This window comes from Thermobia domestica, chromosome 18 (genome assembly GCF_964235325.1).
Source record: "Thermobia domestica chromosome 18, izTheDome1.hap1.1, whole genome shotgun sequence".
NCBI lineage: Eukaryota > Metazoa > Arthropoda > Insecta > Zygentoma > Lepismatidae > Thermobia > Thermobia domestica.
The window spans coordinates 47,687,998-47,715,442 of NC_137471.1; the positions used below are offsets into that span (position 1 = coordinate 47,687,998).

Below are 27,445 nucleotides of genomic sequence, written 5' to 3' on the forward strand. Positions count from 1 at the left end.
TAAGAGTGCTACTTAGGAGGATTTAAACATTGCCTGTTATATACGGGGAAGCAGCGATTGCAATAATAATAAAGATTAGAATGAAATTGTTCCTATAGTATTGTCGGAATTAAAAGCAAAAGGAATAAGTCGATTTTATTATATTTTCAGAAATTTTGATATGTAATTAATAATAATAATAAAGAAAAAAACAGGACAAGAAGGAAAATTTCTGCACACCGGGACAAATTTTAAGAAACCGGGGCGTATGGTAGCCTTACATACTTATTTGCATGCGGAGTGTCAGTACGGAGCCACTACGTAGCAGAGTTGAAACAAAACCTCGTAAATAGGTTGCCAACTCAGGAAAACAAAATTACCGGCACACCCTCAAAATTCTCTGTACAAATGAGAAACTGAAGACTGTATTGATCGTTATTGTATTTACCAGCAATTGCCACTTGTTTAAAATTATCGAAACAGATGAATAATACTGGATATTAATCTTTATGTAACAATAGTTGATTCATAAAATGAAATTTACTCTTCACTTCAAACAAAGGAAATTGCTTTAAAAAGTCATTTTCTACTCTCAATAAATGAATAAAATTCTTTTACAATAAAATATAAGTGTTATCAAATTTGTTATATTAAATAAATAAAAAAAACTGCCATACATTAAAAAAATATCGATAATGTATAATACAACGAAAATTTGTGTTTGTAAAGGCACTGTTGAAAAATTTCGATGTTCAATGTTATATTCTGGATTGCAGATTCCAAAATACCGGTCAGAAGGGGTCTAATAAGAAGTTTGTACCGGTCACGGCCTTAATCAAAATCACAGCAAATACCGGCCAGTTAGCAACTCTACTCGTAAATCAGAATGCTGAATGCACCAAAATACTTCACCATGCATTCTATAGTTTCTGCAAAATGAATTTAATGAAGATGATCAAATAAAACAAAATACTGTGTTATAATTTTCCCTTTAACAGTCTACTTTGTGAATTTGTTATATCTTCCACTTATCAATTTCCTGTACGAGATGAGAATAACGGTTTCTGCGCAAGATAGAAAGAAAAAAATAAATTTTTCTCATAAGGATTCAGTTCACGTAAGAAATAATGAATAAGTTTAATAATAAGAGCCGAGGAGTGATAAACTAACTCAGCAATAATGATTGTAAGTATAAATATAAATATAAAAAAAACAAAAAAACATTTAATTCCATCATCGTTAGGATGGATGCCATTAATTGTGTACAAACAAAAATTACGCATGCATATTTCTGTACAAACGATGTACAAACGATTACGAAAATTTGTGATTCAATTGGACATGTTGGTGGGAAGCTACCACTTAGAGAGCCCCCAGTTTGTTTTCGTTCTGGCGGCGCCCCTAATTGTGTACAAACGAAAATTTTGCCTGAACATTTCTGTAAAAACGACGTACAAACGATTGCGACAATTTGTGATTGAATTGGACATGGTCGGGGGCTACCACTTAGACAGCCCCACTTTCTTTTCGTTCTGGCGGCGCCCCTAATTGTGAACAAACAAACATTTCGCCTGCCCGTTTCTGTACAAACGAAGTACAAACGATTGCGATAATTTGTGATTGAATTGGACATGGTGGGGGGGCTACCACTTAGACAGCCCCCTTTCTTCTGTTCTGGCGGCACCCCTAATTGTGTACAAACGAAACTTTTGCCTGCACATTTCTGTACACACGAAGTAGAAACGATTGCGATAATTTGTGATTGAATAGAACATGTTGGTGGGGGGCTAGCAGTTAGAGAGTCCCCCACTTTGTTTTCCTTCTAGCGGCGCCCCTAATTGTGTACGAACATACATTTTGCCTGCACATTTCTGTACAAATGAAGTACAAACGATTGTGACAATTTGTGATTCAATTGGACATGATGGGGTGGGCTACCACTTAGACAGCCCCTCACTTTGTTTTCGCCCTGGCGGCGCCCCTAAGTTTGTTCAAACAAACATTTCGCCTGCACATTTCTGTACAAACGATGCACAAACGAATGCGACAACTTGTGATTGAATTGGACATGGTGGGGGGCTACCACTTAGACAGCCCCCATTTTTTTTTCTGTTCTGGCGGCGCCCTTAATTATGTACAAACGAAAATTTCGGGTGCACATTTCTGTACAAACGAAGTACAAACGATTGCGACAATTTGTGATTGAATAGGAGATGGTCGGGGACTACCACTTAGACAGCCCCCAATTTTTTTGTTCTGGCGGCGCCCCTAATTGCGTGCGAACATACATTTCGCCTGCACATTTCTGTACAAATGAAGTACAAACAATTGCGACAATTTGTGATTCAATTGGACATGGTGGGAGGGGGGGCTACCACTTAGACAGCTCCCAATTTTTTCTGTTCTGGCGGCGCCCCTAATTATGTACAAACAAAAATTTCGCTTCACGTTTCTGTACAAACGAAGTACAAACGATTGCTATAATTTGTGATTGAATAGAACATGTTGGTGGGGGGCTACCATTGAGACAGCCCCACTTTGTTTTCGTTCTGGCGCCGCCCCTAATAGTGTACAAACGAAAATTTGGCCTGCACATTTCTGTACAAACAATGTACAAACGATTGCGATACTTTGTGATTCAATTGGACATCGTGGGGGGAGCTACCACTCAGACAGTTCCCCATTTTGTTTTCGTTCTGGCGGCGCCCCTAAGTTTGTTCAAACAAACATTTCGCCTGCACATTTCTGTACAAACGATGCACAAACGAATGCGACAACTTGTGATTGAATTGGACATGGTGGGGGCTACCACTTAGACAGCCCCCATTTTTTTCTGTTCTGGCGGCGCCCTTAATTATGTACAAACGAAAATTTCAGGTGCACATTTCTGTACAAACGAAGTACAAACGATTGCGACAATTTGTGATTGAATAGGACATGGTCGGGGGCTACCACTTAGACAGCCCCCAATTTTTTTCGTTCTGGCGGCGCCCCTAATTGCGTGCGAACATACATTTCGCCTGCACATTTCTGTACAAACGAAGTACAAACAATTGCGACAATTTGTGATTCAATTGGACATGGTGGGGGGCTACCAGTTAGACAGCCCCCATTTTTTTCTGTTCTGGCGGCGCCCCTAATTGTGTACAAACGAAAATTTCGCCTGCACATTTCTGCACAAACGAAGTACAAACGATTGCGATAATTAGTGATTGAATAGAACATGTTGGTGGGGGGCTACCAGTTAAACAGCCCCAATTTGTTTTCGTTCTGGCGGCGCCCCTAATAGTGTACAAACGAAAGTTTGGCCTGTACATTTCTGTACAAACAATGTACAAACGATTGCGGCAATTTGTGATTCAATTGGACATGGTAGGGGCTACCATTTAGGGGAACTCCCTCGAGAGGAATCACTCTACTTATTTATTGCAAAAAGCAGAATTTAAAAATTCGCATTCGTCCAAAGTTATCGTGTGAAGTAACAGCCGTTTGTATGTACGTACTAATATTGATAAGTTCCACTACGCGATCCCAATTAATAGTTCATATACCCGCGCCACACACACACACTAGCATTTGTACACACGAAAGTATACCTGGTAGTATCCACACGCTTACGCCGGAACTAGAAACAAACACACACACACACACACGCACACACACACACACACACACACACACACACACACACACACACACACAGGGAGAGAGAAAGAGAGAGAGAGAATATCTTGTTGTACCTTTATACTGAATGCACCATTACTCACAAAATCAGTTTAAAAAGAAAAAAGAAAAAAAGTTGTAAATGAAACTTTCAAAGATTGGTACCACTGCTGCGTGTCACACATGAGATTGTTCCATAATGATTGATTCGTAATATGATGTATATGGGTTTCTTAATGGTAGTATAACAAAATGCCTTCAAATTGACCACTAAATAAAAAGTGAAATTTATTTCTCAAATTTTGTAAAATCGAAGTCGGTGGGCATTATGGGAACAGTCTACAATAACAATATATGCAAATAAATATTAATATACTTCACGTTTTCCAGTGGGTGCAAGAAAGCTTCGAATAGTATTTGTTGCCACAAGCATTAGCTGATGTAAATATATATATATATATATATATATACGTATATTGAATGGGCGAAATACAAAAGTAGAGGAAAACTTTTTTTTTTTTTTTTGCTTGTGTAACTTCTAAACCTTCAAATTAAATTATTCAATGTGATTTTCTTGATATTTCAACCAAATAGATCATATTAAGTTTAGACATTTCAGAGATAAACCATTTAAAAATGCTCCAAGAGCATTGCCAGAACGAACTTAAAAAGAATTAATTTTTCTTATTAACTTCTACAGGCTTTTATACCAATTGTTCTATGTACTTTATTATTATATTTATTAAACAATTCTTGTAATATATCTATCCATTTATAATTTCCTTGAGTACTAAATTTTTTCCACATGTTTTGTTTAAGAATTCTGTTAAAACGTTCTACGATATGTTGTTTTACGAAGACATACGCTCGAAATGAAGGGCTCAAAATTGAAAAATTCGCAAAATATCATCTATGTCTTACGGTTCCCGAGATATGGCTACTTAAATCTCCCGGAATCCGGGCGTTTTTAGCCAATATCTGAGGAACGGTTGGCCAGTAGCTACCGGTTACTATTGGTACCAAAACATTCACCATTCTCTTAGATATTGATCAACACTAATATCATCTCTGTATGATCCACGGTTCCCAATATATGGCTCCTTAAATCTCCCGAAATCCGAAACTTCCGGCCAATATCTGGGAAACGATGGCCAGTTGACCAGTGGCCACCCGTTACTATTTTTGTACCAAAATGTGCACCATCCTCTTAGATATTGATCAACACCAATATGATCTCTCTGTAACTTACGATTTCCGAGATATGGCTCCTTAAATCTCCCGAAATCGAAACTTTTTTGGCCAATATTTCGGGAACGATAAGAGTGATGCGAAAAATTCCAACACTTTCTCAGATAGTTTCTGATGCTCTTTCGAATTGAAGGTTCAAAATTGACAAATTCGCAAATAACAGACACAGACACACATAGACATAAAGAATTCAGTAAGGAGCTTTTAAAGTTCGTTGAGTATGCATATATAAACACATATTCTATGCCCATACTCATATATATATATATATATATATATATATATATATATATATATAACAGTGAAACCTCCTTTTTTACGGACACTCTCAGCTACGGACGCGGACAGTCCATCCCCCCTCCCCCCAAACATTTCAATAACCTCTTCATAACGGACAGAAATTATTCTCGGTTCTGCGATATATTACAGTACACAGAAAACTCTTTTCCCCATAAGTGTATCTATCATGAGTCTAGACCTGGTGAACCATCAAACAGAGCAGCTTGAAGCTGAACTTGAAATTCTTTTTTTTTTTTTTTTTTCTGCCTGCAATAAACTGTTTTCTGGTGGAAATCCTAGAAAACCTTCAATAAGCAAAAACACTCATGCAACGCTAGTCGTATGACCAGGAATTCTATGCGAAAGATCTTCCTTTCCCTAACAAATTGAATCCTTTTTTCCTTTGGGGCTTGCATTTTCCCCGACAACTTCATAGATAACAAAACAAACATTGTTTGTTTTACAATATCAATGTTTCCTCTCTTACTTTTGGAAAAAACAACTTTCTTTTACTTATGATACTGGAACAAGTCTGGGTTGGAATTTTCCAGGCTCCCTTTTTCACTTTCTCTAAGAGGATATTCTTTGTGATTGGGGCTAGGTCAATAAACATATGCACTCCCAATAACTTGCCTTTTTATCCATTCCACTAACGAAGATACCGCGGCAGTACAAACAAACACATAGACAGAGACACACATATACACACATATGTTTCTTCCGTTACCGTACTGAGGATTTTCAGAGAACACTTGCTAATGAGTTTTATTACCCTTGTAGAGGAAAAAGCATGCTTTTTTTTCGCTAAACAAAAAGTTTAGCCGGTTGCAGTATACGAATGTATTAACACATCTCCCAGAAATAATATTATTTATCAGAAATGAATTTCTCCTTCATCCCTCTCAGTGATTCTAATACGTACTAAATATAGAATTTTCATATTGAATTTTACGTATTTACCCTTATATAAAATGTATTTTCTGTGTATTACTGCATACAATTACCGTTGTGAGAAACTAAATTTCTGCAACCTCTCTGTAGCGGACACCTCTCAGTAACGGACAAAAATCCATGTCGCATTGGTGTCCGTTATTCAGAGGTTTCACTGTATTTGTTCTAGAGGGAGGAAGTTTTGAGAATATCACAATGAAATAATTTTGTCTAAATAAAAGAACATGTCTAGACTTTTACTCTCCCAATACGGATTTATTTTTCCTTTTTAATAGTAAATGTGTCTATTGCCCTTTGGTAAAAGTTATATCATTTATAGAGAGTTTTTTAGTATATACCTCCCATTTTGGTCACGTCTGGCTCTCTGTTTCCTCTGTTGATCACTAAATTAAAAGTAGTCCTGTCCAGGGATGATAGGTATTGGAAAGAGGTTAAATCAATAATAATAATAATAATAATAATAATAATAATAATAATAATAATAATAATAATAATAATAATAATAATAATAGTAGTAGTAGTAGTAGTAGTAGTAGTAGTAGTAGTAGTAGTAGTAGTAGTAGTAGTATTGAACTTCGGATTTTATTCAGGAATAACTTCCTAGGTTCAATTCGCAGTTTTCTACCATGGAACCTGGCAGTACATTACAGAATGCGGGATCCAGACAGGGTGACATAACCACGACAAAGCCCTGTATTTGTAGAAAATACAGTAAAATTTTAGTGGATCGTTCTCTCCAAATATGACAAACAATATACTGAATGTTAATTTTGATACTTGAAACGTCTTTCATTACTTCATTCCTTATTACCTGTAGTGTAAAATAAATTATTATTACTTATTTCATTCTAGTATACATTAAGTGATAAATGAAATTCAAACGTTCAGTACTGTGTTCAACAAGTTTATGTATGTTTAGTAGTAAATTAAATTTTATGTTTTCTTACTCATTTATGTTTGAGGGATGTCCAAGAAAGTAAATCTCGGTGAGCTATTAAGAAAAATATATATTACAAAACATTGTATTACCAATTGATCTTCGTACCGTATATTGCGAAAATTTTGGTTATACATTGTCGTTTATATGTATATTTTATGTAAATGTTCGGATTGCTTATATCAAATGGAAGATTTTTAGAAAAATAAATATCATATGAGCCCTCACCGCTGCTCTAGTAGTTACCGCATGTGCCTGTGGCGCACGTGGTTAAAGGTTCGATTCCCGATTTAAGAGTACAAAAAATGTAATTTAAATTATCACTTACTTTCATTAATTTTCCGTTTCCTTTAGCCTAAAGACATAATCGTGGAACGTTAAACTAAAAACAAACATTTCATTTCAAGAATGCTGATACTTTTACATGTGTATTTTTGTGTGAATTAAACAAATTAAAATATATTATGGGCATATTTAGATGGAAATTGAGCTATGTTCTATTGGTACAATTTAGATAGAGCTTGTTACGCAATGATAGCTCAATTACAATGCTTTAGTGAAGCGTTAAAATAAAGTATATGGTACGAGGCTGTTGATTGCTTATATCGCCAAAAGTTAGTTGTATTGCAAAGTACAGTTAAACCAACTGCGAAATATATATATATATCCTAGGAATGAGAATGATGCTTACTTATAACATAGAAGGAATGAGCATTGACATCAACATAAATTGGAAATACAGTGAAACCTCTGAATCACGGACACCAATGCGACATGGATTTTTGTCCGTTACTGAGAGGTTACAGAAATTTAATTTCTCACAACAGTAATTGTATACAGTAATACACAAAAAATACATTTTATATGAGCGTAAATACGTAAAATTCAATATGAAAATTCTATATTTAGTACGTATTAGAATCACTGAGAGGGATGAAGGAGAAATTCATTTCTGATAAATAATATTATTTCTGGGGGATATGTTAATATATTCGTATACTGCAACTGGCTAAACTCTTTTGTTTAGCGAAAAAAAGGCATGATCACTCATGAAACTCATTAGTAAGTGTCCTCTGAAAATCCTCAGTATGGTAACGGAAGAAACATATGTGTGTCTGTGTCTATGTGTTTGTTTGTACTGGCGCGCTATCTTCGTTAGCGGAATGGATAAAAAGGCAAGTTATTGGGAGTCCATATGTTTATTGACCTAGCCCCAATCACAAAGAATAACCTCTTAGAGAAAGAGAAAAAGGAAACCGAGAAAATTCCAACCCAGACTTGTTCCAGTATCATAAGTAAAAGAAAGTTGTTGCTTTTCCAAAAGTAAGAGAGGAAACATTGTTTGTTTTGTTATATATGAAATTGTCGGGAAAAATGGAAGCCCCAGAGGAAAAAGGATTAAATTTGTTAGGGAAAGGAAGATCTTTCGCATAGAATTCTTGGCCATACGACTGACGCTGCATGAGTGTTATTGCTTATTGAAGGTTTTCTAGGATTTCCACCAGAAAACAGTTTATTGCGGGCAGAAAGAAAAAAAGAATTTCAAGTTCAGCTTAAAGCGGTTCTGTTTGATGGTTCATCAGGTCTAGACTCATGATAGATACAATTGTGGGGAAAAGACTTTTTTGTCTACTGTATATATCGCAGAACCAATAATAATTAATGTCCATTATGAAGAGGTTATTGAAATGTTTGGGGGGAAGGACTGTCCGCGTCCGTATCTGAGAGAGTCCGTAAAAAAGAGGGTTTTTCCGTAAGAGAACATATATTTTTGCAAGGACAAAAAATCTGTCCGTATTATAGAGGTGTCCGTTATTGAGAGTTGTCCGTTAAGGGAGGTTTCATTGTATTACTTTCACTTTAGAACAGTGGTTCCCAACCAGACGGGCGTGAAGTGTGAGTAAGTGGGCGCAAGCTCTGACGGAAATAAGATATGAAATTATGAATAAAATACATCTTATACTAAGCATTTACATTTTAGCTTTAGCAAACTTTAAAAAGCTACATGTTTGATATTTTGTCGTTCCTATTCCTATTTTTATGTATAGTCTTCCCGAATACGAAATCCGGTTATATCAAATATCTTCATAAAATTGAAAATACATAATCTAAATTTTTAAGAACGCTTGATTTTTGAACAGCTCCAAAACTATACAAAATACGACTCAGTTGTCAATTAATTCCAAATACCAACCTGTTAGTCTTGGGAAACAGAAGATTTATGTATGATTCCAGAACTAACATTTTATTTATTTGATTACTAATGTTATAAAAACATCCTCATGAAGTCCCATATATGGTGAATATGCTCTTGCTACATAGTATACTCATTTTGGTCCAGAAAATATCTTTGGTAAGAATAGTTCCAATACTGTTCTTTTTTGTTTGTTTGTTTGTTTGTTTGTTTGTTTGTTTGTTTTTAATGTGTTAAATATACAGACTAATTTCTTGTCTTGTGAAAGTAGTCCTCTCTGCTATCTTCCTCTTCTCTGATACTTCTCAGCAATCTGTCATACCCTTTTGAATTAATTAATTATCTTGATTCGATTTCTCTTTAAGCACTAGGAAATAAAGAAATCGCATAGCGACAGATTTAGCTAATATGAAGGATGTGGAAAAAAATAATCTTAAGTCTCTATCAATTCCGCATCAATTCTGCTTCAATTATTCCACTTGTCCTCATTGTATTGCTATGTGAAGCCTTACCTCAGGGTGTATTACGGAATCTCTTTCAAGAACATATATATATTCACAATACTTATTACATGACTAAACTGACTATGTGTTTCAACTTCACTGTTTGAATATTAAGTCATTTAGTCCTGAAATCGTTTCGATAAGTCTTATATTTAAAATGTTGATTGTTGTATATTATACATTTGTATGTTATATAATATCGTATCTTGCGTATATCAATAATTGAAATATTAGGTATTTGTCAAATTTAGATGATACAGATTCTTCACTAATAACGTAGTATTCGTGTTGCATTTTCGGCAATAAATAAAAGAAGTAGTTGACTATGCTACATTTTATGTGCTAATTATTTTTCAGGAGAGCTAGTGACCTGCTAGACGATCCAAGTGCCTTGATAACTGAGCGACGAAAAAGCAGTGTAGCACAAGTAGAGTCTCTGGGTTTGCAAGGTGAGGAACAACTTCACATTAATTGTATGATTTATACTGTGTTTTACAACTGAAGTCGATAAAACTGAAAATCAAAGTTGAAAGAAGTGTAGCGCAAGTACGTAAAATCTCTGGGTTTGCAAGATAAGGAACAATATCAAATTAACTGAAACTGAATCATTTATAAAAAATACAAGTTATTTCTTTTTATTTTTTTAAAAAATATGATTTCACTAAACTCATAGACCATCAATAGGTGATTAATAATGTAGGTTTCAACATTATTTTACTAACTTCCAATTTTTTCAATCTTCTTCACACCCTCAACTTTAAAATCCTAAAATTGGACCGTAATCAAAATAGATACACACTGTCCAAATTTAAGGTGATAATTGTTTCAACAGTGTCACTCATATTCAAGATCTTACTAAAACCAGAGGTACAGTATGTGGTTCTAGTACCCGAAACTACGTATCTCTCTTACTATCAAAACCCACACTGTTCATAATTTTAAGTTTCACAGTGTAATAGCCATACAGAAAGTAGCTATTGCACTTTTTGTTATTAAACAAAATGGGATCATTCTTAACCTCTTTCTGCAAGATTTTTTTTTCTTTTAGCGAAAAAAAAAATAGTATTGGAAGTCCTCATATGGGAACTTGAAAAATGAATTAAAACTTGAATTTTAGATTTTTCACTTAATTCCGACGAGAAATAAGTAAGTGCCTTATATGACATACTTTCACAAAGAACATGCCAGATATCACCAATATCTCTTATTCATACACGTCAATATCTCACACAGCAGACAAAACAGTCATTTAGTGCCTTTAATAAATCACAAAAAAGCTAAAGTGAAAAAAGGGTATGTGCCACATATGACACGGCATGCGGTAAGGGGTTAATTGTTGGACGTAATGAAGTATACATACCGAAGTACGTAATTAGTGTGGTGATTAGAATAAGCTATTCTAATGGAATCTACCAAATATCCAATATGTTTAAGAACAAGAGATTTAAATATTCTGCAGTTGCTGAAGTAAAGTTAATTTATACAAATTCAACAACAATTAATTTTGCAAGAAGTTAATACAAAGTAACTAATGAAAATATCATATGACACAAATATTATGTAAGGATGCAGAGTAGTCGTTACAATATTACCCTTTCCAAATCGCGATATTTTCATGCGTCATTATTCCTTAAGAGGCCTCATCACTACTTAATTAAAATACCGCTAATTTAACAGTGATTATGTGATATCTTCAAATAGATAAAAGATAATCGAAATGTGGAGCAAGAGCGCCCTAGACAATATTATTTCGCATGAGGTACCATTATCACGAGTCACCTAGTAGCTTTCCGTTTGCAGCCATTTCTAAGCGCGAAAATAAATGCCGATTTTCTAAATGGCTGGAAATCGAAAGCATGTAAGTGGGTCGTGATAACTGTATCTCATGTAAAATAATGTTGTCTAGCAAGCTCTTGTTTCACTTTTCGATTATCTTTAATCTATTTGAAAATATCACATAATTACTGTAAAATTAGCGGTATTTTAATTTCGCCGTGATGGGGCCTCTTTGAGAACACAATCTAAACAGTTTTGCAGTTAGTTTCATATTTTAAGATCGCTCTGTTAGGTAGTTTAATCTATGATAATAGATTATAGCTTTTTTTTTTTGTCTTTTCAGAACCTGTGGATACCGACAAGAGTCCTTCGTCGCCAACCCGCAGGAAGTTACCCAAAACTCCGGTATAACATGCGTGTGATCTGATCTGCTTGCACTGTGACGTAAAAACGTGTGTGTGTTGTGTGTGTTTGTATCATTGTGCTTCTCGCTCATGTGCATAAAACTCAAAAGTTGTTTTGCACTCCCTCCATCCCTCATTTTGTATGTTATAAAGTTTTCTTTTCGAAAGCAATCAAAGCATTTTGGCAAATCAAAAAGCATTTTGAATTTCGCACACAAAAACGAGAGCAGTACATGTAATTTTCTCTTTGTTTTCAAACAAAATTTTTTGAGAATGAAATTGAATTTTGCAAATTTCGCCACGCGTGTCTTGATAATTTGCCACTTTTTTTGCATTGTGCAAAAATTATGCTCTTGGCTTGAAAGTTGTAAAAGATTACATTAATCATAAGTTGCACGTTTAATCATATTCCGTATACAAAATATAATTTCTTGTTAGATATGCTTACTTGGTTTATTCTATTTTACCCAGTTTGCACAATATTAATTTGTATACAAATTCAATCATAGCAAAAAATATAAAATATTAAATTTAATTAACATTACACTCTATTTAAATCAATTTAACAATTTCTTAATGCAATAGTTAATTATAAACTTTTTTTAAAATAGCGTTTTAAAAATGCATGAACCATAGTAATTAGTTATTAATAATTTATGTTTGATAAATAATTAAAATTACATTTTCTTTTTTTAAAAAAAATATATATATACAGTTAATTTAATTAAAATTTAAAAGATAAATTGATTGATTATTAAATATGTATTAATTTACACTTATTTCACTTAAATTAATATCTCTGTTTCCTGCATGTCTCTATAATTGCATGTGCGCATGACTTCAACGAGCGTAGTCTAGTCTCTTGCGTGCTCTTTTTGTGATGGTAGTTTTTTTTTTAACATAGCAAAATCATAGGACTAAAACCAAATTATAGGAAAATTGTTTTTGTTTGTTGTAAATATCGTATATACATATATCCAATGTGAGTTCATAGAAGCTATCTGTTTGAACGGAGTTTCTTGTATTTTGTATAAATGTTGAAGCTTTATATGAGTCGTCCATTTCTAAACGGCATCTTGTCTACCAAAGTTTTCCAGAAATCGTAAAAAAAAAAAAAAAAAAAAAAAAAAAACTTTCTGGAGCTTCAAATTTTTACTAATATGTGCTTTTTTTTTTTTTTTTTTTTTGCAGAATTATTGATTAGGGGCAAGTAAATGCTTGTTAGAAATTTGATCAAAAACTATGCAATAGTTTAAAGGAAATATTAAAAAGTAATTTTGACAAGCGTCGTTTTGGTAACGGTTTAAAGGACAAGATACCTTTTGGAACTGTACGAAGCCATTTTGTCTTGAAACTGATCGTTGAAAACATATTTTATTCAGACATTAACAACAATAAAAAAGTTACCAACTATTACGAATAAACATACTGTCATTTAGAACCAACTGTGTTATTAGAAAACAGTAAAATTTTAACTTATCTGAATCTAGCTGTGACTTGTGGACAAGAGCCCCTTTGAAATTGTGTTTATTTACACACTACAGATGTCTAAAGGACAAGAATCCGTTTGTTTCTGTAAATTTAAAGATTTTCCTCCACCATTTTGGTTTGTTGGACGTGGACAATGACATTTCCCACATTTGAGCATAATTTGCACCGCATATCAGATTTTTTGGAAACTATAAAGCATATATCATATGAAAGCTACGAATACAATTGATCCAATGGTGCCTATATCTCAAAATCGAATTTTCTTGGACAAGATGCCGTTTAGAAATGGATGACTCATATGAAAGTGTAGATTCTAAATATAAAACAATGTGTGTAACTAATTATTTTGGAATTACTTTATCCATAATGAATGTTAAGTATTGAGAACATTTATTTTATTATTTTTATACAAAATATTATACTACTTCTCCATCTATATTTTCTCTACTATGACTACATGTTCTTTCTCACTGTTTTCAATTATAAGTAACGTCTTAAATTTAAAAATACGTCTTAACTCTATTAAATAAATTTAATTAATTTTCATATCTTTTTATAGTCTTAAAGTATGAAAAAATAATTTATCGTAATTTATGAACTTTTGCACGTTTTTATGTATTAAAGAAAACAAACATGCATAATTTATGACAGAATTAATCTCCCTTCAATGTTGAATGGAAACCAAGAATAGTTTTAACTCCTTCAGTTGTGATTAGCACCATTAAATAATTAGATATTTCATACGAATTCATAAATATTAAGACTATCAGTGAGTAGATACTATAACTTCTGAGTACGACGTATTGATATTTTTGATAATTTATGTTTCTTCCACAGTATTGCAAAAAAGATCGATTATAATTAATAAATATTCTACTAAAGAACTTAATAAACTTTCGTCAAATAATTCATTCATCTTTAAAGCAATTATCATTCATCTTATTGCAATTCATATTTAAATTTTGACTTTCTGTTTTAATTACATTACGCATAATTTCATTGTATGAAAACATATTTTCTTTTTAAAATTTAAATTTAGTGTCTTGAAAGAAATTAAGCATAATTATCGTGTTAACAAGTCATTTCTATAATTGAATTACTATTTGAAAAGGATTTTGTTTGGAAACCATCATTCCTCCTCCATTTTCCTGTTGCAGCATGTTTTAATTTTACTATATTAAAATTTTTCTTATAGTAAGAAAAGACTGCTGCTGGGACACAAAACATGAATATCTTATTGCTAATTTTTGGATGGTTCATGTTTTAATTTGCTCATCACTTAAGAGATATATCATCGTCAGGAAGGTCATAGAAACATATTGACTTCTTTAGTTACCTGAAAACGCAGCAAAATGATGTGTAGCTAAATATTGTGCAATAATTTACTTTTGTTTTTTGTCAATTACATAATCATAGTTCCAATTAAATGAACACTATGAAGCATAAATTATATATATAAGTATATTAATAACGTACATTAAGTATAAACTCTATAGATGTAACATAAACTATTCAGATAATCAAACAATATACGTATAAACAAATTATTTTAAACATAACTCATTGTTTTATTGTATAACATACATACTATATTAGGAAAGAAATTTCTACTTTTGAAATTTTCTAATAACACGTTTAAAATAGCCTCTTCTATTGTTGAACCTAAGTCATTCTAACTTTTTTAATTTGAATCAAATGTGATACGTAGTGAATATCTGGATATAAAATAATATAAAGCGCATATGATGGCTGAAATTCAGCTTAAATATAGAAGAGACTATGTAGATTCTATATTTCAAAAGCAATTTGTCCTAAAATGGATGAAACATAGTCAAAAAGCACGAAACATTAACATTAATGTCAATGGAAAATCAATGAAAACAAATAATTTCTCCACTTATCTCAAAAACTAAAAGGGAAATGGCTAAAAGTCAGCTTAAATATAGAAGAGACTATGTAGATTCTATATTTCAAAAGCAATTTGTCCTAAAATGGATGAAACATAGTCAAAAAGCACGAAACATTAACATTAATGTCAATGGAAAATCAATGAAAATAAATAATTTCTCCACTTATCTCAAAAACTAAAAGGGAAATGGCTAAAAGTCAGCTTAAATATAGAAGAGACTATGTAGATTCTATATTTTAAAATCAACTTGTCCTAAAGTGGATGAAACATAGTCAAAAAGCACGAAACATTAACATTAATGTCAATGGAAAATCAATGAAAACAAATAATTTATCCACTTATCTCAAAAACTAAAAGGAAAATGGCTAAAAGTCAGCTTAAATATAGAAGAGACTATGTAGATTCTATATCTTAAAAGCAAATTGTCTTAAAATGGACGGAACATAGTCAACAAGCATGAAATGTTAACATTAATGTCAGTGGAAAGCCCATGAGAAACAAATAATTCCTCAACTTATCTCAAAAATCAAAAGAGGGAGATCTCTTTTAGCCATTTTCCTTTTTAGTTAAAATTCAGCTCAAATGTAGAAGAGATTGTGTAGGTTTTATATTCTAAAAGCAAATTATCCTGAAATGGATGGAACATAGTCAAAAAACACAAAACACTAACGTTAATGTCAATGGAAAATCGTTGAAAAAATGAAGTCGTTCACATATCTCAGAAACTATAATAAGGAGATGACTAATTGAAAGCTAATTGCAAAGACATAATAAAGAGCTTAAAAACAATATATAGCACGTAAGGTAAATATGAATAGAACATTGTCAATAGTCAAGTTGTTTGAGTAAAATCAATAATAATGACAAAGTACATCCATCCTCTTCGAATTACCTAGGGCGCCCTACGCGGAGGTTACGTGCTTGAAGTATATCATATCTGGAGTTGGAATCTCCAAGACTCGATTTAGCACGCAACGTGACTTTTGACCTGATCACATGACACAGTCCTTATGACAAACCAGATAGGTCCTTTATATTATACCATAATAAGTTTACCATACAATTAATGTGAAAGAATTGAGTTATTCACCTGAAGTTTTGATCGACAGCAATATTTTCAAAAGAACTAAACTATGAAGTATCGAAAGAAGGAAGAACCTGTCTTCAATTAAAGCCTTTGCTTTCTAAACTTATGATTAGATTTACAGTTTTCATTACTATAAAATGTTAAAAGCAGTGAGAATTGAACATTCTTAACAAACTATTACTAATTTAATAACTTCTTTAGAAAATTGTTAAATTCTAGTGCGAGATTGTGATGTTGCATGATATATATTTAGAATATTTTCTATAAGCATATTTAGATTATATACAGTAGATTATACTATATAGTACAATGTTGCATGTTGTATTTACGCGTTTATAGAATATGTAATATGTAAAACTTTGTCTGTCATAATTGCCAATTTTGTGTATAAATGTCTATTTTTGATATCATTATCTTCCAATTTCTTGTTATACTTTCCTATTTCTACTCAATTCACAACTTACTCTTCTTGTATTCTTCTCTTCTGCGTTTCTTCGTCTTTTAGATACTAAACAAACCAAACAAAAAAACACATGTAATGTTTAAACTGTAGAAATTATTTTAAACAAACACTGGTTTAGCAACACTTAGATTTAACAAATACATAATCCATAATTATAATATATTAACTATTTTATTCCAGACAAATACCCACTTTTTAGGAACAAAACAATTTAAACCAGAACACATATATTTCGTACCATAGTCATATATCTGATTTAAATACTACATTGAATAAAATTAGTGCAGAAATATTAGTATAAATATATTGCTATTACCTAAGTAGAAAATGTTTCATAATAACCGGGTATAAATCCATTTGACTTGGTATTTGCCGCGTTGGCACCGAAGTCAAAAGAGAAAACTACATGTAAACAATTTCTACATGTAGCATACGGTAAATGCAACGCACGAATAGAAGCAAATTATAGATTACAAACGTAGACTTAAATTCATACCATTTAATACCAATGCTATAAGTATGCCAAAGTTTACATTTCATAAATGACGGTCGATCTACTAAAACAGTTCCAACAAAAACTAAATAACTGGACATCTTCAAATGTATTTTCAATATAGCAGAGCAATTTTCATACACAGAACAATGAAGACAAATTTCCTTATACATAACTCAGTTCTTAAGCCCTTGTACACGGAGATATAAATTTTTACATTGCAGCTTGAGTGAAGTCAAATGCGGAATATTGTTTTCTACGTACACGTCATATATGTGTGTATATATATATATATATATGTGTGTATAAGCACTTCGACGTGGCTGTGGCTAAAAAAGATAGGTGTTAGATGATTTTTTTGTGTTGCGTGTTTGCCGACTTCCAGGAGCAGCTAGCCAAAGAGCGCCAAGTGAGTGGAAGAGTTCAAATCCAGGTGTGGTACCATGATGAGAAGAACGAATTAGTGGTAGCAGTGCTAGCAGCTGATGACCTTGCTCCCAGGGAAGACACAGGCTATGGAACATTGCCTGAAGCGTACGCCAAACTTCGTCTGTTACCTGCGACGTGAGTATACTATTTATTTGAATTGGTGAGTGGAAGAACAGTACAAGTCCAAAATCGCACTTCATGAATAATTCAGTAAGAAAATTATGTTCTGGTGTATTACACTTGAAGATTAATTTTAAATTACCTAATAGGTTGAAAAGTGTTATACCGATTCCGGTGGGGGGGGGCACTCGGTCAAAAAAGTGTAAAAAGCTTTTTCAGGCTAGCCATCCTGAATAAGGTTTTCCTCATTCATACCAGGCAAACGCCGGGATGGTACCTAACATATAGATTCCAGACCGCTTCCTTCCTTCCCCAATCCTTTCTTCCTTTCCTTTCCCTGATAGTGTGCTCGCCGAGGGATGTCATCCCTCAGACGTGACAGGCTAACATGGCGATAGATGCCTAAAGCCCAGAAATCTAAATCCTAAATCCCTGTTATGCCGATTCATAGGGGTGGGTTTTTTTTCTATGCACTAGACAATTATATATATTACTTTAAGTGCTGGATGGAGCATTTTCGATTATCCATTTAAAAAAAAAATATACTCAGCCGTAGAGACAAGGCAACTCCAAATATTTTATCTTTCTCTCTACACTATCCATTTATTACACATGCCATGTAGACTTCAGTATTGCGCTTTGTGTGGATTTGTTAGATATTTGCGAGACACAATTACTTGCAAATGATCACCTTCGTTACCAATCCACTATACTCGTACAAGACGATTAAGCACAGTTTACATGTCACAGTCAAGGACATCCGAGATTATGTTCGCAATTTCCTACCTGATTCGTTCCTTCAGCTCTTCCACATTTCCCACACTGGTTGCAAGAACTTTATCATTCAAGTATCCCCAGAGGAGGAAGTCTGGGACACTTAGGTCAGAAGATCTGGAAGGTCACTAAATGACACCGACGTGTAAAATGATGTGACCTGGAAAGAATTACCGTAACGTGATCTTACTTAGACGGCACGTGTGGGCAGTGACCACGAGACCAAATGTCTCGTAATAGCCATGTAGTTCTGGGATGACAAACTTTTGCACCATTCGAAACACAAAACAAAACAAAAAAAAAACTAAAAATTTCCGTTTGCCAGACATAGTGTCACAAATAACTGTACAAACGTTCTGAAAGCGCAATAGTAAAATCTATGTGGCATGTATATAAATGATGAAATGTAGCGAGAAAGAAATAATAAAATATTTGGAACTGTATTGTCTCTAGGTTCGAATATATTATTTCCCAAATAGGTAATCAAAAATGATCCACCCTGCATGTTTATTTTGGAATTGTAGTGTTCTTCCACTCACTAATCCATTTTCACTAACAAAAAGAAACATTTTTTTTGTTAGAGTTTTTGAATATAGTAATTATTATTCTTTTTTTTTATTGTTCCTTGTTTCTGTTCAATTTATAGAATTTTCTTCTTGTACCTTTCCCTTCTACATTCATTTATAGAATTTATTTCATGTAACTTTCCCTTCTACATTCCTTTGTAAAATTTTCTTCTTGTACCTTTCCCTTCTACGTTCCTTTATAGAATATTCTTGTACCTTTTCCTTCTATATTCCTATATAGAATTTTCTTCTTGTATCTTTCCCTTCTACATTGCTTTATAGAATTTTCTTCTTGTATCTTTCCCTTCTACATTCCTTTATAGAATTTTCTTCTTGTACATTTCCCTTCTACATTTCTTTATAGAATTTTCTTCTTGTACCTTTCCCTTCTACGTTCCTTTATAGAACTTTTTCTACCTTTCCCTTCTACATTTCTTTGTCTAAGATAGTGAACAGACCGAACAAAAACTCCGGTAATTTTAACAGTACAAGTTATTTATTTTAATCAAATACTGATTTAGCAACACTCAGCACTAAATAAGATACATAATCCGCAATTGTAATAGATAGCCAGTGTTCCAGGAAAATACCACTTCGTATGAAAGAAAAATAAAGAATGTATTAAACCAGAAAACATGTTTCGAACAATAATCCCATACTGTATCTGTATTAAATACTAAATTGAATAAAATTACTGGAAATTTTAATATATCACTGTTACACTAAGCAAAACACATTTTAATAGGTAGTCACTAAAAAACATTTTAAATTACAAAACATATTTTCGGTGATGATAAAGTATTTTCGCTTATATATCATCATAAGTCTTATGTCATTATTGGCAGGTTATTTGCCGCAAACTGAGACGCTTCCAAGCACCATGGTCCTCAACTAACCTCTTCGCCTTCACGGGATTCTGTTTTAATACTGCCCATCAACTGTAACCTCTCAACCAGTCCTTCTTTTCCCTGACACTGTACCTTTACACCATTCATGATGTAATTCCTTGTCTGATAATGTTCAAATCAGTTTATCTTCCTTTTTTAATCGAATAAGTATAAAACAGCTAAACAATTAATTCTTTCATTTAAGTTTAAGCAACTTCTATAATAAAATAAATATGGAAAACTCCTCAAAAGACAATACAACAAAGAGTAACAACAACTTGTGTGAAATTCACTACGGTAACTTGTCAAAACACGTCGGGTATAATTTGTTTGCTACTATTCTTTGTAACTGTCGAATATTTGTGACCATCTGATCCCGCAAAATTGTTTTTAAAAAATGAAATGCCATATAGTGCCTTGTAACTATAACACAATGGCATAGGAATAGTTTAGTTTACAGTGGTAAGATACATGCAACGATCGCACACAGGCAATATATATATATATATCAACTCGTCTTGATGAAAGAAAACGATTGGTGGCGTGGCGGAATTGGAAACTTCCGCTACAATTACGTACGTGCTACATCGTATACCAGAAATGATTGCCCAGAAGTATTCAATTTCGACATCATCAAAGCGAGTTGATTCTTATATGGTTTTTTGCATGTGTGCAATCGCTAGATATATTCTACCCAACAGAAACGAAATTATTCCCAAAGGTAAAGTTAAAATTTGGAAAATTTAGAAATGTAATGCTAAGATTTTTTTTATTACTACGCGTAAACGTTATATTCACAGCTGAGAAATATGACATTGATTTCATAACATTATACTATCTTGACACACTTTTTCAGCTATAATCTCAACTGCACAGGACACATATATTCAAAACATCTCCATATTTAAGTCTATAGACGTAATGAACATGGAATGAATATCCACTGTATTTTTATATAGTGACCATAAAAATCAATATATATATATATATATATATATATATATATATATATATATATATATATATATATATATATATATATTTGTTGTTATTAAATTAATACCAATTGAATATCCTACGATATGCCATTAGATATCTATGGTATGGATATCAATTGGACGTCTGTAAAAAAAAAAAAAAAAAATGTCCCAAACCCTTACCACTCAATATTATGGAACTTCATATATTATTGGTGGCAGTGTTTCTCAAATTTTGATTCGATTGGTTTACACAAATTTTGAAAAGATGAAAGTAGCTCTGATTTTACTTGAAATGGCTCGTAGACTATCAACTATATTTTCTTGATTTTTGCGTATAAAATCGATGTGTAACTTTTTCTCGTGTAACCTAAGGATACTTTAAATTTTTAAATGGCGATTTTAAACTTTTCTTTACAGTGAGAAAAGTGTAAAAACGGATGTAGCAGAACCAACGCAAAACCCAATGTGGAATGCTACATTGGATTTTCCAAATGTTCCTGGTGAAAATTTGATGGAACGCAGCCTTGAAGTTACTCTATGGGATTACTGCCCCGACAGAGAAAGCCAATTCCTTGGTGAGTGTTTGAACTGAACATGAACAATTTCCATGATTTTCGTAATATTTATAACTGAATTAACCCTTTAACAGCGAAGTGTGCTTATTTCGTATAGCTTGCTTACATAAATTCATGATCATTGTATGTAGTACTGAACTTATTACCGGTTGTATCTCACTCATTATTTGCCTTTCTGCTTAAATTGACTGTTATATAGCCATCTATCATATTTGTTTGTACTGCTACAAAGAAAGACAGATAGTGGTAACATGTGGTTTGCGATATATATATATATATTCAGTGCAAGTATTAAATCTTCTGTGAACTTGATTATGAATTATTATTTTGTGATTACGTAGATATATTTCTTGATGCATGATACTGAGGTAACGATGTTTATTATAGTAAGGAAAGAAGGCTGTATGATATTTCAATATATCAATCGATCGATATTTTCAAACAGCGAACTGCTCGATATTTCTTCGATATTGTCGATATTAAGATATTTCGATATTTTTCCATTTTCTTATAAAAAAAACTTCGTTGTGTTTAATTATGCCCTATACAAGAATCAATATTTCAGCTTCTCAGTGATTTAAATTACGTGAAGAGCACTTTTGCTAACTTGCTGGATACTTTCTACTTTCTAACGATAAAATAAAAGAAAGTATGGTGATAATCAAAAAATCTAATTCGAGATTTCAACGGATTCGAATGCTTCATGGTCCTAACACGCCTAAAAGGTGATTTTTTTAGATGTATCTCTGTTCCTTGTTGCGATGGTATAACCGCCACCAGGTTACAGAAGTATTTTTTGTGGACGCTCTGTATATTTCGTAAAGACAGTTATTATTTTTTTCGATTTATACTTTATTCTGCGACGCAAATAAGTTTTTTCTTCGGTGGGAATTGCTTCCTTGCCACGCAACTGGACAAAGAAATCTTTCATTGTTTTTTCATATATATATTTAAAACATTGCTTTTTGGTGAGAACGTTTCAGTGAGCGACGAACCTTTTCAGTGTTTCTCCCTGAATTACGTGCTTTCTTCAATCGTTTACGGAAATATTGCAGTAGATTAGAGCAGACCAGAGTAGAGCGACTGAATGGCACCAGCCACATCGCTTTTCCAGTTCGTTATCTGTTCTTTCACACGCCCTAGTTATCGCAATGTCTGGTGCGTCGTGGCCAGTGGACTAAAATTACCATAAATTCTTTTCCGTATTCTGTTTGCATGTGCATACAGGTGATGTAACTGAGTGGTTTTTAGAATGAACTGCCAACATTCTTCAGTAAACCGTTGCAGCTCGTATCTCGAACCTTTGCGCTCGAGGAGTTTGACTCCAGGTTTGGAAGTCGTAACTACGCACGTCGCGTCGAGCTTCAAGTATGACTTTGTGTTAAGGAGCACAAGCTATTAGCCGGTGAAGTACGTTTTCTTACGGCTAGCCCCAACTAGTGAAGTCCCAGGTTCACATACCTTGTGCGTATAAGTTATAAACGCGCCCTCCAACATTAGCATTCCACTTTGGAGACTGTTATTTGTTATTTTGCTGAAGACTCATCTCAACTCGTCAGGACTGTTTGGAGCAGCAACTACATTACTACATGGGATTATCCCGGCAACTTTTCCCTCAGTGCTAATCCCCCAAGTGCGTCAATGGTGTGAGAAAAGCATTTATCGCGAAATCTCAATTATAATTGTCTATATAGAAATCAAAGTGGTAGAGGGCTACAATATAGTGAAAAGTAAAGTGCGATTGTGATAATGGAAATAATTATATATATATATACATAGTGTTAAGTGTTGTGATCATTTCTCTTCGTTATTTTTCTTCTTAATAGTATTCTAATAAATAAATATAGTGTCATTTAAAGCAGTGTGTTTTCGTTGTATGTGTGAATGATATTTGTGTGCGTTATGGTCTGGATGACCGTCTGATTGTCCGTGAGGTTTTCGAGACGAGACATCCGAACCTCTCGGCGCCTAATGCTCATCTTATCATTGAGACCGACGAGCGCCGAAGTTTACTCAGAGTCTCACAGTATCGTTCCGCATTGATGGTTTCACCCTTGGGTACGAAGTCAACTGGCTGGACATTTCGTTGAAGAAGGTTTGGACAAATTAGTCACCCGCTCTGACAAGTGTTTGAACATTAGTGGAAACTATGTCAAAAAATAGTTTAAGGTGTGCTTTTTCATCTACCGGTAAAAATAAAGTTGGCTTGAACAAACCCGTTTTAGTTTTACCGTTTTTAAAAAAGGTACTTACTTTCCGGACATGTCTCGTACAAACGTTACACTAAAACAGAGAATTTATTTATTTTCAAATTCCGAAATAAGTTGTGTATTAAAAAAAATAAATAGATCAAAAGTACATAAGCATGAAGTAAGCAAATACATTGAATGAAAACAATTATGAATTCTATGCTGACCTATGCTTTCTTTGGCTAACGCTATACTATTTGGAACCAAAAATACAACTTTTCGACCCTTACACTCATTGCCACCGGAAGCGACGAAATTGCTTGATACATTCACTCATAGGAGAAGAAGCAGAAAAGAAAGCTTAGTGGCGGATCTTTGAGGGAAGTCACATCTTTAAAAGTTACAATTTTTCGCCTCAAGTTAAGGGAAGAATACTTACACTCTGTAAAGAAAAAATAGCGACACTTGCTCTAATATGGTTTTCTCAACATACTTTAATCAATATGAATTTTTACATGAATTCCTGATAATATTACAAGGCATATTCCTAATGAGCAGTTCATTCTTAATACTTGCGCCAGAGTTTCAGGCTTTTGACATGAATTTAGTGAATTTATATGCATATATAAGTAGCTATGTGTGTTTTGAGCAAAATCGTTTGTAGGAAAAGTAATTCATAGAACTGAAAAAGATCAACAACAATAGCAGAAAACAAGAAATGGAATTTCTTTAGGGTAAGACATATTGTGTGCAAACATCGAGAAGTACGATACACCAAACTAGTATTTTGTATGTGCACCATGGGCTTCCCGCATTGGTAACAAAGCTATTGCAAAATGCAACCTCGATATCAGGGAATAACACCCGGATTATCTGTTCCTTGAATTCCATTCTATTTGAGATAGTCGTCTATTGAAATTTCTACTCATATTGATCCACAAATTTTCAACTGGATTCATGTCGGGTGAGTTTGTAGGCCACACGAGTCTCTAAATAGTCATATTCTTGAACCACGTATTAACAATTTTGGCTCGGTGACATGAAGCATTATCGTCCTGGGAAAGGAAGTAGTCCATATCTTCTTCAGAAAAGTCATCTATAGCTGTTGTAAGAACTTTACGTGCCAGAATTTGAAGATATTTTCGTGCATCAAACGATCCTTCACATATATCCGTCGTTCTGACGTCTTTAACGGTGAACCATGCCCATATCATCACTCAGTAACTGAATATTTGAATCTCTTAAACAAAATCCTTGTCAAGTTCCTTGCTTGTTGTATCCACAACTTCACACCACTATCGTTTCCCACTATTCTAAACTTCTTTTCAATGAAGAAAACGACATGCTTTCAGTTGTCATAAGTCCAAGTTGCATATCGACTTACAAAACTACATGTTGAAGTCCTCTGTGTTTTGTCAGTTTCGACTTTCTACGCGGTTTTTTCTTTGTAATATCCTCTTCATACAATCAAGACAATACAGTTGTACAAGTAACTGCAGTTCCAAGATCATGTCAAACTACAAAAGCGATTTTTGGGGAAATCACTCATTAAATCTGCGGTGCTATTGATTTCATTTAGCAATCTGCTCTGGGTGATGCTTTCTTTTTTCTTTGACACTGTTGACGAAGGGACGATTTGTTATGCTGTTTGCACTTGTGAATTACTCTTCCTGCCGTAGAATGATGGATTTTCAGAATTCCATCTATTCCTTTAGAGATTTGCCACAACTCACATTTCTTACCCATCTTATTTGTTTACAGTCCACATGTAGCAACAATATCACACACAAACAACACTGCACAACAAAAATTTTGCCACTTGACACACTGTCCAAACAATGAGAAAGCAAAGAACAATCATAAAATGCTATTTACCTCAGCCTACACATCACAAATGCAATGCAGAATTCTTACTACAATAATTTACGAGACGAACTCAGTGCCATCTATCGAAAATACTACTGATACACAAACAATTGACAAGCGATGTCCTACACCACAGGTGTCACAGATAACGCAAATGAACTATCCCACTCTTCATTTCCTTCTATTCCTCTTCTAGCGTGCTGCAACTATGGTTTTCTGTGTGAGTTAGTTTGAGAATTGAGGTGTCGCTATTTTTTCTTTACAGAGTGTACTTAATATCTTAATTCTTGGATACAAAAATCCCTCAAGAGCCAGGTTCAGTTTGATTATCAAACACATACCGGTTATGAGAAATATTCTTCTTCACCGCCAATAGTATAACGATAACATTTATAAATGTGTATATGTTGATATGGACAACAACCCGTATCGCATGGTATAATTTTTCTTTATGGCCAGACCTGAACATTTAACTTGTAAATTTTGTGGCCAGACATGTATAAACATGTTTTTCTACGCAAATACGTAAGAATCCATTAATAGTGGATGTATTCTCTATTGTTAAGAATGAATTTTGTGAAAAATTAGAAGGTAAATGCAGAAAATCTTCGGAAAATACATCAGTTTAAATATATTTTATCCTGAGTGTTATTATTGAACATTTAGTGAGTAAAGAGTACGTTTTAATTAGTTCCGGAAATTATAATATAACGAACTTAGTGCTAATATATAGATGTTATATATAATAGAAACTTGAAAACATGGACATAGTACCAATACATAAAATACGTATAAATGAAGTTTCTACAATGATTTAAATCTTGAACCTAACGATGCTTTTGTATGTTGACATAAACTAACTGAATATTTTCTTTTACTATAACTTCTATATATAACTATTTCAGGGGAATGCACAATAGATCTTCAGAAAGCCTTTCTAGATGATCGACCAGTTTGGTACAGATTGGAAGATCCTAAGCAATTGCGAGGGAAGTCACCTCAGGTATCACCAAGAAGTTCCATAGCCAACCAGGCGACGCACGCGCAAGAAATAGCTCAAAGATTGCTCCGAAGAGGAGAATTCGCACAGCAACGATCGTTCTCAGGTAATTGTTAGATATTTTTCATCATTTAGTTTTACTAGTCATGTCTGGTAAGCAATTAGATGGTCCTGTAATATGACAGTAATATCACTTGTATGCAATATTTGCTCTTGACAGAAGTCATATCGGTAGAAATTAAAGTTTTATAGCTTCAAACTAGAGAAGTGTGCATACATTCATATCTGTTGGATTAGAAAGAAAATGCTTAATTGCCTCCAATTATTGTGGGAGTTGAAATTTTACCACTAAGTATTGATATAATTTGACTATCATTCTTATAATTTCCACTATGTTGATACAATTAAACATGTGACAAGCTTACCGTATAATACGACTTAAGCTTGTGTTTGTTTCTTGATGAGAAGCACTCAAGTGTAGCATTCGAAATATCGGATATAACAACTGACATAGAAACGCAAGTAGATGAGTAGTTTGTAATATTATAATGTGTTCCATACGTTTCATAAGTAATTCTGATGCTGACAAAATGTCTTGAGCCGTGGCAAAAATGTGAATTAAAGCTCACACCAGGTACACACCCAAACGTTGAGCCAATAAGGTTTCAGCTGTTGCTAAGCG

The 27,445-nt window shown here is 33.4% G+C and overlaps 1 protein-coding gene across 3 annotated transcripts in view; it reads left to right on the forward strand.

The window, feature by feature from the left end:
- The window catches only part of LOC145676131 (uncharacterized), a 997,262-nt gene that overhangs the window by 887,007 nt on the left and 82,810 nt on the right, over positions 1 to 27,445 (forward strand). For all 3 annotated transcript variants that reach the window (XR_014129303.1, XM_081747034.1, XM_081747035.1), the window contains exons 12-16: positions 10,112 to 10,203; positions 11,874 to 11,935; positions 17,763 to 17,941; positions 21,551 to 21,708; positions 26,669 to 26,869. Coding sequence is in view for 2 of the 3 variants with exons in the window: in XM_081747034.1 (XP_081603160.1) it covers positions 10,112 to 10,203; positions 11,874 to 11,935; positions 17,763 to 17,941; positions 21,551 to 21,708; positions 26,669 to 26,869 (692 nt within the window). In the remaining variant the exon portion in view is untranslated. The remainder of the gene's footprint in view (positions 1 to 10,111; positions 10,204 to 11,873; positions 11,936 to 17,762; positions 17,942 to 21,550; positions 21,709 to 26,668; positions 26,870 to 27,445) is intronic.